The sequence below is a fragment of the Cyanistes caeruleus genome, chromosome 8, assembly GCF_971803275.1.
Source record: "Cyanistes caeruleus chromosome 8, bCyaCae1.hap1.1, whole genome shotgun sequence".
Taxonomy (NCBI): domain Eukaryota; kingdom Metazoa; phylum Chordata; class Aves; order Passeriformes; family Paridae; genus Cyanistes; species Cyanistes caeruleus.
In genome coordinates this window covers 8,021,930-8,033,481 of record NC_141708.1, presented here as the reverse complement: position 1 = coordinate 8,033,481, position 11,552 = coordinate 8,021,930, and the positions used below count along the sequence as shown (strand labels likewise).

Sequence of the window (11,552 nt, the reverse complement as noted above, 5' to 3'; positions counted from 1 at the left end):
AACCCAGGTTTTGGGGTCTGAGTACACCAGGTCTCAGTGCCCAGAGTGCCCCAGGGATCCCCACGTCAGAGATCTACACGTGCTGCGACTGTGACTTTCCTCCTGACATTCCTCCTGAAAGCAGGTGATTCCTGAAGCCTTGGATAGATGCTCAGACATTCTCTGGCAGCAGCAGCACCCACCAGCTCTTCTTTTGTATGAGACAAAGCACTTTGCAAGGTAAGGTTATGGGGCATTGAGAGGAGATGGGAGAAGCCAGCCTGAAAATTGGGATGTATGGGATGGTCTTGAAGAGACCTGCTGATCCCACAGGCAAGCAGGGTACACTGCTGAGCAGCTTTTGGAGCTGTTTTCTTTTTAAAAATTTGACTTGAAGTTCCTGGCTAATTTCTAGGCCCCTTCTCTTATAAATTTTAATTAAAAAAGAATAAGTAGGAAAGCAGCTTGGGTCTCTGACATGGTCCCTTATTAAATTTACTCTCAAAGACTTGCCTTGATTCAATCAGAAATATTTAATGAGACTTTATGTGATGGGAGCTCATTCCCTTAAGGCTGGGTCAATATTTGAGGCTGGCACAGGCACTGAGGAGGTGGGGTCCCTGCAAAGCCAGCACTAATCCCGTCTGGCATCAGAGGAGCTTGGAGGATGTTGTCTGTGCCAGGTTGTCATTAGTGTCTGGGCTGCTGTTACTAATGGGGCTGTGAATTACTCTCACCCTGGAGGATTGCTGGGTGAGCTTTGGCTGGTCCTGGGCCATGTGCTGACTCCAGGAGAGAGCCTGTTTCTCCTTTTAAAAAATGGGATTTAAGTAAGAGCCATGATTTTCACCCCATTTAGTCTTACATTCCCTCAGCAAGAAAAACCATGCCTGTTTGTGGTGAGTAAATGTTGGGATGGCACCTGTAGTGTAAAGGCTGGAGCAGGGAAGCTGGGGTTTGATCCCACTGTGCCATCCTCCCTGCATACCAAAAGCCAAGGCCAGCCTGCAAGGGGTCTGCAGATGCTCCCTGTAAAGCCTTCTTCAGCTTCAAAACCCCCCTGCAACCTCACTCTGCAGTAGAAGTAAATAAATCTGATTCATACCTGAGACATATTATATGAACATTCAGACCAACTTCTCCACTGATATGAGGTAATTATTTTTTTTCCTATAAAATCTTTTACTTCTGTCTTAGTGGAAAATCAACATGCCCACTAGCAACCTTGGTGTGCTAGTCAGGAACAGGAGCTTTTGTGGGGTTGTTCTGTGTATCCAAAGCAAGAAATGTAGAGGTACTTAAGCAAGAAACTCACTAAAGAAAATGGTTTGTAACAGGAAATTTCCCTCTAGAAGAATATGGAATTCTGCTTGGGACACTTCAGGTCCTGTGGTGGCCTGGCTGCAAGTGTGCACAGGTGAGGATGGCACTGGAATGACTAACAAAGTCATTAACTAAAAACTTTATCAGCTGGAGCTGATACAGGGGTATTCTAAAGCACCTATAGGCAATGGGACGGGATGTTGGGGAAGGACAAAAGCAGCTGCTGCTGCTATCCACTCAGTGCACAAAACCAGCCCCCCCAAACCGAGTTATTTGGGGATTCTTGGGCTCAGAGGCTGACAGGACACTAAGGAGCTCATTGGAAGGTTTGTGTCAAGGGGTGAGGTAGGAGAGGCCAGGGAGCAGGACCTTGGCCAGGAATTTGTGATGTAGCTACAGTGCCTCCTCAAGCTTTCTGTGGGAGTGGAGGCACCAAGAGATATTTCACAGATGTGTCTGCTTTGGTGTCCGCTCTGTAAAGGCTTCAACTGTTTAGTAACTTTTTTCCTTCCTTTCCAGCTGAAGCCCATCCTGGTTTTCCCTCCCTGCAGCAGGCAGTAAGCCTGCACACAGTTGCTATCTAGTGGCCAGAGGAAGGTAGTGGAAGCTTTTTCACTGCTGGTTCTGAGTAAGAGGACTGCTAGAGAGGCAGGAATCTGTTACGTGTAGTTGTGTGAAGTGTTGGGGTTACTGCTATTTTTCCGCGGCATAGATCTCTGAAAATTGTTTTGCTTGATAGTGCAATCACTGCTATTTAAGCTATAGTTCACTGCAGTTGTAGACTGCATATCTAAGGATTTCTAGTAATTAATGGTATTGGGGATTGGATGTACTTGAAATCTCTTGGAAAGTGGAGCAGGGACAAGCCCCATTATTGAGAAAAACACTGGTAACATAATATACTCAATATTTTATTATAAAACCCTCTAAAGAGCCACTTTATAGGTCACAGTTACAACAAAGGAAATGCCTTGAGTTAGGAAAACAATGGGGACACAGAGACATTGTTTAACATTTCTTGTTTGGGGAATGTGTGTTGTTCAGGACTTGCCTATGTTTACCATTCCCTCATGGAGACATCCCAGCAGGAGCACTGAAGCTGACTGGGCTGTGAAGGGGAAAGCAGAGCTGCTCTTGTCCATGGCTGTCTCAGTACCACTGTGAAATGTCTGGACAACTTCTGGAGGATGACAGCGGGGTGTATGGTGAGGGTGTGGCCCTACACGGATATTTAGGGTGTAGAGAGGGGCTCTTGCCAGCTCATCACGGGCCAAAACAAAAGCTTCATGGGGTCTGTGGCCTTCTGGTGCTCTGGAGAAGGAAGTCCCCAGACTCCTTAACCAGATGAGCTAGCAGTTTATTTGCATGATCTTTTCCTATGTGCAAAGCCTTGCACAGGGACAACCTGTTAGCTGAGGCTCCTGAGGCCTGGCATTAGCAATTCCTCCATCTGCACCACAGTGGAAACTAGAGTCAAAAAAATGGGAGCACGGTCACCTTTCTTGCTTCCAGGATACCCTGACCAAGTGTTTTGTTGCACCCTGGCTCTGTGGTTGGGGCAAGCAAACCCAGAACCCTTGTCAGGACATTCTCACTCACCCCAGTGACACCACCAGCTCTGGATATCACAGCCCTGTGTCTCCCACTGGCTGTCTGGCCCTTGTGTGAAGAAAGAACAGCCCTTTAGAGGTGGTCTCAGGCCTGTCAAATATTTTCAAGGGTAAGGAAGGTACATTTTTCCTTTCTGCCTTTACCTTGGCTTTGGTGTTGCCATGAGACCTCAGGGACAACCCATCCTGGGAACTCATGCTGCTTTAACTTTGTAGGGTTGGAAAATGGCTCCAGCCCCATCCAGCCAGCCCAGTTACTGAGCCTGGGCTCTGCAGGGCCATCAGAGGAGATGAGGTGTCTCCAGGCCATCAGACATGTCAGCAGGTTCCAGGGAGGGGAGGAGTGCATAGATTTCTGCCAACCCACTGCCACCCTTCACATTTTAATGTCTCTAAGTTTAGCAGTTCCAAATATCCAACATCTTGAATCAGAAAGCTTGGCTAGGGTAGAGAGAGATGGGCTTTGTGGTCCATACTGCTAGGGCCCAAAGGCAATATTAATGATCAGGAAATAAGGGTGACAGCACCAGTATGGCCAGCAGCTCAGCAGAGCCCTGGCAGTGCAGCCTTTCCTACAGGGCAGGCTGCTCAGCCCTCCAGTGTGGAGGGACAGAGGGATGGCTGCAGCTGCAGCTCTGTGAGGATCAGACACCATCACAGCCAGGGCAGGAGCATGGGGACAGCATTACCTCCCCTCTCTTGGGAAAGGGCAAGCCCTGAAGGATACACTGGGATCCAGATTTCCCATGAAACAGCTAAGCAAGCCCTCAAATAGTACTTTTATTCCTTTTTTTTTTTTTTTCCTTTTTTATTTAACTTTTTTTTTTTTTTTTCAGAATTTCTTTGCCTAGAGCTCTTGGTGCTGCCAGTCTGTAGCACAGCTTACAGCACGAGAAGGTGAGCAGCTCAATATTCTAGCAAAGCTGCAGCTGGTAGGAGATGCTAGAATGCATCAGGACACTGATTAAAAATGCCCTGGACAGGCTGCTGTGTGCTTCTCATTCATGTTTGAAGTATTGCTCACATGTGGGGATAGCCCTTGACTGAAGGCTGGATGAAATGCAGCTGAGTGACGACTGGCAGCAAGACAGGTGAGACTTTAGTTGACTCCAATTTATCAGGACAGGTACAAACTTACCAGGCTGAGGAATAGTAGAGGTCCCTTCTGAATCCACTACAGTCACTAATATAGAAACCTTAATAACTCATTGATAAACCTTCAGAGTAGAAATACACAAAACACCCCTATGTACAGTAACATTCTTGTTTACATCAGCTGGGTTAGGACTTTGATGGAAGGATTGCCACTGGTTGTTATTGTTTTAGCTACAAGATTGGGATTTGTCTGGAAAGATCAAGTTCTTTTGGGATAACTCATATCAGCAGCTGTTGACTCCAGTGCTGCATCTGAGCCGTGGGCGTGAAGTGGAGGAGGCACTTGGTGTGTGGTGGTGTTGAACACCCAACCTCCACAGACAGATGGTTGAATCCCCTGGGCCATGCGTGGGCAGTTCGAGTCTTTAGTCCATTTCTGTACAATGTGCTTCTAACTAGCTCCCTTTTTCTCCCATTCCTGCCAAGGAATAAAGGCAAATTAGTCAAAATGGAAATCAGGCAGGCCACATCGTCTGGTCCCCAAGTGGTTTTGGCTGCAGGGTGGGTCAGGGAGATCTTTAAGTTATAAACAATGCATACATTTACTCATTTAAATTGCAGGCAAGGCAAACACAGGTGAAAAGACTGGAGGAGAACCAGGCTGATGTGCTCTGAATTGTGTTGGTCAGGGGTGTTTCCCAGACATGAGACCCCACCCACAACCCCATCCCACCACAGCCAGTATGCTTCACTGCCAGAAGGGAAAAGCAGTGGCTGTCCCAGATGGATTTTCCTGCTGTACCTTACCTTAGCTTTCTGTAGGACTGTTCCCTTCCCCGTGACCATAACAGATAAAGGCCGGTTTTTTAAAGCCGTTGCTGAATTGACCGGGGAGTTCTCTGCGCTGTTTGCTGGACTGGCACTTTTTGCCTGAACCTACAATAAAAATCATAGAAATGGTTATGACTGTAGATTACTGAGAGAGTTAGTTGCCTTATCCCACCATATCCTAGTACAGTGTCATCCCATTCCAACGGTGGTGCATTTTTTCAGTGATATGCCAATTTAAAAAAAAAACAAAACACCAGGGGTGTTTGTGGTGTGTTTGGGTTTTGGGGACTCTAGAACTAGAGATACAGAGCAGGTGATGGAAATCTCCATTTCATGGGAAACAAATTCCCAAGAAGGAATTTAGATGTGTGAATCTCCTGTGAAAACCATCTCTGAGCTCAGCCAAGTTTAGAAGGAGCTGAGTCCAGACCTGTATGGCTCTAGAGGGTGTCACTCAAGGTCCCACAGGAAAATCCAACCACTCACCTGAGCCCCATCCACCTTTCACTTCCCCATTACTGTTGTTACTTCATTAGATTATTATTACATTATGTATATTATATACAATAATACATACATATAAGCTATACATTTATACAAGATTGCATATTACACTAATGATGCTATTATTAATTATTACATTGTTAAGCAGGCTGAGACTGTGTGACTGCCCAGCTGCCAGAAAGCTGCTGTGCAACCCAGGGGTGCCCCACATACCCGTGGGGCTGCATTCTCCAGGTGGGTGGTGTCCACGGCCGTGCCCAGGGTCACTGGGCCAGACTCTGCCTTCTTCAGGTTCTCTTTCACCTCCACCAGGCTCAGCTCCAGGTCCACCCTCTGGCTTTCCTTCCTTTTGCATTCTTCGTCTATCTCCTTCAGCCTCTGCTCCAGGCTCTTGTCTGTGAAGAGAGAGGAATCTTGGGGCCTACTGGGAACCTGGGGAGCTCCTGAGGGGAGCAGGGATCAGGGCATGCCCTGCACATTTTCCTTGTGTTTTGCCCCAGGAGGGACTGTGGCTCTTGCTCTAGTGCAATCTGGGTGATGTGGTTTGTCTCAAAGCATCAGGTTCCCCCTCTCTTCTGGTCCCAGGAGGACCAGGTTCATTGCCCCCTCTTTCTCCATGGCCCCACCTTGGCTCATTTCCACACATCCCACCTTGCCCTACCCTACCTGTGCTGCCACCAAGCATCTCCTTCAGCTCCCGCCTCTCCTTGCGCAGCTGGGTGAGCTGAGCTCGGATTTCATCCTTCTCCTTCTCCAGCCGTTCCTTCTCCTCTGTGAACCGTTTCACCTCCGCCTCTGTCCTGTTCTTGCCCAGCTTGGTTTCCACTGCTGCTGCTGCTGGAAACACAGTCCACCAACAACAGGGTCAGTCAGGGGAAAAAAAGCAGGAGGAAGAAAACCTTTTCAGGTGCTTGAAAAGAAAACAAGGGAAAGTCTGAAAAGTCACCAACCACTAGAGTCAGCTCACAGACTGCTGTAGAGCAGAGCCAAGTCAAATGAAAGGGCTCCAGCTCTCTTTAAGCACCCTTGGGCCACCTGAGCAGCACACTCACCTGGCAGTGGCATCTTGGGCCGGTGTGCAGGCACCAGCTGGGGACTGCCCGCTGGAACTGTGCCTGCTGGCACCTCGGGGCCCACCTGGGGGAAGGCAATGTTCTGCTGCTGGGTCTGGATTTTGACAGCTGGCACTCGTGGCTGAACCTCCTCAGGCTCTGGCTTCTCTGGGTGTTTCTGGAAAGGAGAAATGAAGTGGGATGATGAGGTGTAGGGAACTGGCTCAGTGATTAAGCCTGGCCTGGCATCACGGTTTGGACAGTACCTGCTCCGAGGTCTCTGCTGTCTTAGTACAGGGCTCAGCTTCCTTAGCCACAGGGGCTGTCTCAGCTGTGCTCTCTGGGGCAGCCTTGCTGGCAGCCCTTTCTAGAGAGGGTGAGCTGAGGGGTGAAGACTGGCATGACATCTTGCCAGCACAGTGTAGTAAGGTCTTCACTGGGGTGAGATCCAGATACACTCTGTCTTGGTCTGCCTCCAATTTGCTCTCACTCTTGGGTAGTTCTTCCTGCAAAAGAGACCATCTGCTGCAACTGGAAGTACAAGAAACATCTCACTGCAGAGCAGAACTATCTCAGGCAATCTGGAGTATTTTCCAAAAATCTTAGACGAATTAAAATGCCAGTCTCTGAGTCATTCCACAGAGGGCTTTTGCAAGTACTGAAGGAAAGGCCCCTCCTGTTTTCCTTCAGGTCTCTCATGGTAGGAGCAGCCCCATGCAAGGACATCACTGTTGTACATCCAGCAACCCATGCCACATTCTTTGCCTTTCCTGAGTTAGCAGTCCCATTCCCAGCATGACCCACTGCTCTTGTCTCTTCACACAGGGCTTGCTCTTACAGGCATAAAAAGGAATTTTGAAAGGCTAGGCTCCAAAAAGCCCATTATCACCAAATAATCCATGTCGTTTGCTGATGAAAACTGTGGAATTTTATCCCAGCTGCCTGAGGATCCCTACAGCTTCTTTCTGGAAACCTCTCTTCCATTCCTCAGCAACTCCTCTCCACCACTTGCTCCATTGCAAAGGCCAGGATTTCCCCAGGGGCTGGGAGTCCCCTTCACCACTGCTGGGGAGCCCTCCCATTCACTGCTGGAGACTCCCCATGGCCAGATGTTTGCCATGGTCCCCCCAGAGCTCTCTGCAGCAGGACATCTGTCTCACCACAGGCACATCCGGCAGATCCACATCGTCATACAGCTCGTCCTGCTGCAGCCTGCCCTTGGGCAGGTTGTCGATGTAGGCGTTGGGCTCTGAGTATTTCCTCTGCATTAGGCTGTGAACAGACAGCAGGACATCCCATCAGGGGGACTGGATTTGCTGCATGGCTCAGCAGTGCTGCATTTTTAGACATCTGAGAATACCAGTCCTGAGGTGTGGGCAAGGCCAGGCAGATTCAGGAGAGGAGAAGGCAGAGCCATACAAAGCAGTGTGGTCACTGCTGCTGCTGCCCATTAAGCAGCACCCACAAGAGTGGGGCTGTATTTCCCCTGGGCTCTTTCCTTTCCTGCCCAGCCCTCAGCCACAGCAGCACAGCTGCTCTGCCCCAGTGGCATGATGGACTGGGTGGCCATCTGGAGATGCCCCTGCTTTTGCAACAGCCACTCATGCACGTGCCCCATGGAGAGCTGCAGCTCAGGCCAGATGCACCCTGGTGGGACAGGAAGTGCTCTCCTGTCCCAAAAGAAAGCTGCAGCTGTGAATTTACCACCTATTTCCATGGCAGCCAAAGCCCCCTGCTCTGGCTTGTGTTCCCTCTACCAGCCCCACGCAGCCCCAACCCATTACCAGTGACATACAAGAAGGAATTTTTCGCAGCGCTCACAATGCAGGAAACCCTGTCAGCATCCACATAATCGTAGGTAAATTCCTCTGGGTCTGTTTTCGAGCCTGACTCCGACAAGAGGAGGCCCAGCCAGTGGCCCATTTCCTCTGAGGACTTTGCCTGCAGGGTGATCAGACACAGGACAGGTTGCAGCAGTGGTTCCTCTGCACTCACAGGACTGATGCTGGCTTAGACTGGGTAGGGAAGCATGCTGGCCTGAACTTCCAAGGGGAAAGATGAACTGCTGGGTATTTATAATAAACCTAAGGCTGCCTTAAAAGTACAGCTCTATGGATGGACTGATTCAAAAATCTGGCAGCCACATAAATGCAGTTCTTTGCTCTGCTCCTTCCTAAAATTTCCAGTTAGTCTGCATTTTCCTTTCAGTGGTGATCAGCTCAGCTGTCCACAAGAGTAAGAGATGTCTCTGGGGCCGGATATACTGGCAGGGAGCAGCTTTGGGTGAGGAAAGCGTGCGGCTTTTATTTTGCACCAGCAGAGTGCAGCAATGGGATTGCCAAAGCAGAGGCAAGGAGATCCGAGCCTGCGAGGTCCCATTGCCAGAGCACAAACCCTTTCCATGGCTCTTTGCAGAGGGGAGAGGAGAAGGGAAGAGCTTAAAGCATCAGAGTCCGTTGCTTTAACACAGTCAGTAGTCAATTCCCAGCTGCAGTGAGCAGTCTGACATTTTGCAACATGAAGAGTTAAATTCTAGGCCATGAAGTCAGCTCTAGCAAATAGCCACATGCACCTCCCAAGGCAGGGGACTACACCTGAAGCAAGAAGTTGGCTAATGCAGCCACTTTTTGCATTGATTTGAGGAGTCAGAGCAGTAACCACAAAGTAAAGTTCAGGGCAAGTGAATATATATATACTTCCCAGACTGGAAAGTATCTTTTAAGCTTTCAGTCTGTTTTATTTAGCAGAGACTTCAGTCCCTGGGAAGCCTGCCAGCCAGCCAGTCCATACATGGAGTCTGACATTGAGTCTGACATCCCAACAAAATACAGATTCTTCCATTCACAAAATGTAAATTTTCCCAGCACCTCTTCTTTACATCTGTAATTGGACAAAATTTCTTAGATACAGACATACCCTGAATCAGAAACTAAACAAAAACATCTTCCAATTTCAAGGCATGCCCTCAAAGTCAGTTGTTTAGCTATAAATATTCCACCCACTAAAAAAATACAGGAAATTGCTCACATTGTCCACCTCCTACTATAATCATGCTGTCGTCAGAGAGAAGTAAGATTAGAGAGAAACAGTCCTGGATGCAGGCATAAGAAAGTAACAGATGGAGATGAATTCACTTGCACTTTCAGGGGCAGATCTGTGACAGGCTTACTTGGGATGTGTGACCCATGGCTTTGGGGCTCTTCTGTCAAAAGGTGAAGTTCTCTGTTCCTCCTAACCACAGCCTTAAATCCCTAAAGTGGCATTCTTCTCATCAAACATTAACCATCTGCAGTGCACTCCACAGAACTTAATTATCTAAGGTTATCCTGCAGTCAGGGGAGAGAGATGGGAATCTCCAGAAGACCCCACATGATGTTTTTAAGCAGAGCTTCCTCAGAGATGCACACCCTACCTCCAAAACAACCCGTTCCTCGCCGTTGTGCAGGATGCGGAAGGAGTAAAGATGGTCAGGGCTCGGCTCTGGGATGATTTCACAGCCTGCCAAGCTCAGGGGCTGCTGAGCCAGTTTGCTTCGGTTCTTGTCCTGGTAGAAATGGAGGTGCCCATCTTTTATCTGACACCACCGGGACTTCCACTGGCTGTTCACCAGCACATTCAGGTAACCTGCAAGTAAGAACAGGTTACTTAGACACATTTTCCATTTAACCATATTATTTTCTGTGCCTGGGAATGTCTAATAGGTAAGCTATGAGATCACACAATGCAAAGCCACAGGCACCAATAAAGAGCAAAAGCACAAAGACAAGTTGTCCTATCCATACAAAACAGGGTGAAAAGGGTAAAAATCTTGAAAATGAGACCCTTGAGATTCAGGATAGGTTTGGAGCAGCAAGTTGGCTGTAGATGGCTGTCCAAAGTTGGTCCCAGGTGGTAAATACATTTAAGCTGATCCTCACAACTCTCCCTGCAGGCTCCCACACCCTGGGTAGCACAAATGCCCTGTGTGCGCATGTCTGGTATTACCCACCCTTCCTCTTGGGTCACTCTGAGAGCCACAGGCACCACAATCTGTATGGATTTACTGGCAGGACCACCTGGCATAGGCATGCTTGAGGATGATGCCTGGTGCTCATCCTGTCCTGCACACTGAGATCCAGCCCTGAGACAAGTCCCTGCAGAGGGACTCTTGCTGCCACTTACTTGAAGTCTCCAGGGATCTCTCTGGGCTATCCAGGGAGCTGGACTTCTTCCTCCCAAGGTTCATCAGGTTGCTCAGTTTCAGGCCAGTTGTGCCCTTCTTCTTAACTACCAGAAATGAAAAAGACACATGCATGGCTTTCCCAGCTCCCAGTCCCAGCTGGGGGTCCTGCCCTCACCTCACACACATCCCTTGCAGAGGGAAAACCTGTGACACAGGGACAAGCTGGAAAACTGCAAAGCCCAGGGAGTTCAGGAGCAAGGTGGCACCAGTAAGATCAGCTAGGGATTTGTGGAAGATGCTAATCTGTATTACTTTACACATGGGTTGGCTCTGACCAAAGGCCAGTCACTGCAGGAGCAGTGGGAGCTGCTTGCATAGCTCTTGCTGGGCAGGTACCAACCTCCCTTCACTTTCCTACACCACAAAATATTTAATTAAGAACCATTACTTATAAACATTTACTGTATGCAAGTCCTTTCCTCTCTAAAGAGGGACACAAGGTGGGAGGGGGGAAAGTTTATGTCCAAAGAGGCTCTTCAAAATTCTCCTACTGTGCACATCAGTCAGTGTGTGAATAAGCTTATGGAACCAACAGGTAATCCTGGTAAGAATATCAAATTCCCAGGCAATGAATGCACACACAGCTTTCATAGGTCTGTTTCAGGTGGCAGTGACAGGAGCTACAGCAGCCCTGGCCCCAGGCAGGGTCAAGGGCCCGTTTTCCCTGTCATTCCCAGGGCAAAGTTTTACCATCTTTTGTCTCAGCTGTCTCCATGTGGCCGTCAGTGCTGCTCCCGCTCTCAGAGGCTGCAGAGTATCTCTCGGACACCTCCACCTGTAACAAGCACAGGCACAAGCTCCACAGATGCAGGTGACCCATTCTTCCAGCCAGAATGTGCTGCAGTCCTTCTCCCATATTAAGAGGTTCCGCTCTCTCTTGTAGAAGATGCTTTCACCCAGGCATCCCCAGCCAGCTCACACACACTGTGCCATTCC

The 11,552-nt window shown here is 48.9% G+C and overlaps 1 protein-coding gene across 10 annotated transcripts in view; it reads right to left on the bottom strand.

Moving 5' to 3' along the window:
• Positions 1–2,197: 2,197 nt before the first annotated feature.
• The window catches only part of AFAP1L2 (actin filament associated protein 1 like 2), a 62,612-nt gene continuing 53,257 nt past the window's right edge, over positions 2,198–11,552 (bottom strand). For 5 of the 10 annotated variants that reach the window (XM_086899203.1, XM_086899207.1, XM_086899206.1 and 2 more), the window contains 11 exons: positions 11,307–11,391; positions 10,556–10,660; positions 9,807–10,018; positions 8,190–8,335; positions 7,555–7,666; positions 6,661–6,900; positions 6,395–6,572; positions 6,009–6,176; positions 5,556–5,737; positions 4,815–4,943; positions 2,198–4,485 (listed from right to left, as the gene is read on the bottom strand). In XM_086899203.1, coding sequence (XP_086755329.1) covers positions 4,459–4,485; positions 4,815–4,943; positions 5,556–5,737; positions 6,009–6,176; positions 6,395–6,572; positions 6,661–6,900; positions 7,555–7,666; positions 8,190–8,335; positions 9,807–10,018; positions 10,556–10,660; positions 11,307–11,391 — 1,584 coding nt within the window. In that variant the 3' untranslated portion in view covers positions 2,198–4,458. Of the gene's footprint in view, positions 4,486–4,814; positions 4,944–5,555; positions 5,738–6,008; positions 6,180–6,394; positions 6,573–6,660; positions 6,901–7,554; positions 7,667–8,189; positions 8,336–9,806; positions 10,019–10,555; positions 10,661–11,306; positions 11,392–11,552 lie in introns of all 10 variants that reach the window. The other 5 variants (XM_086899202.1, XM_086899205.1, XM_086899204.1 and 2 more) reach the window with 1 other exon arrangement.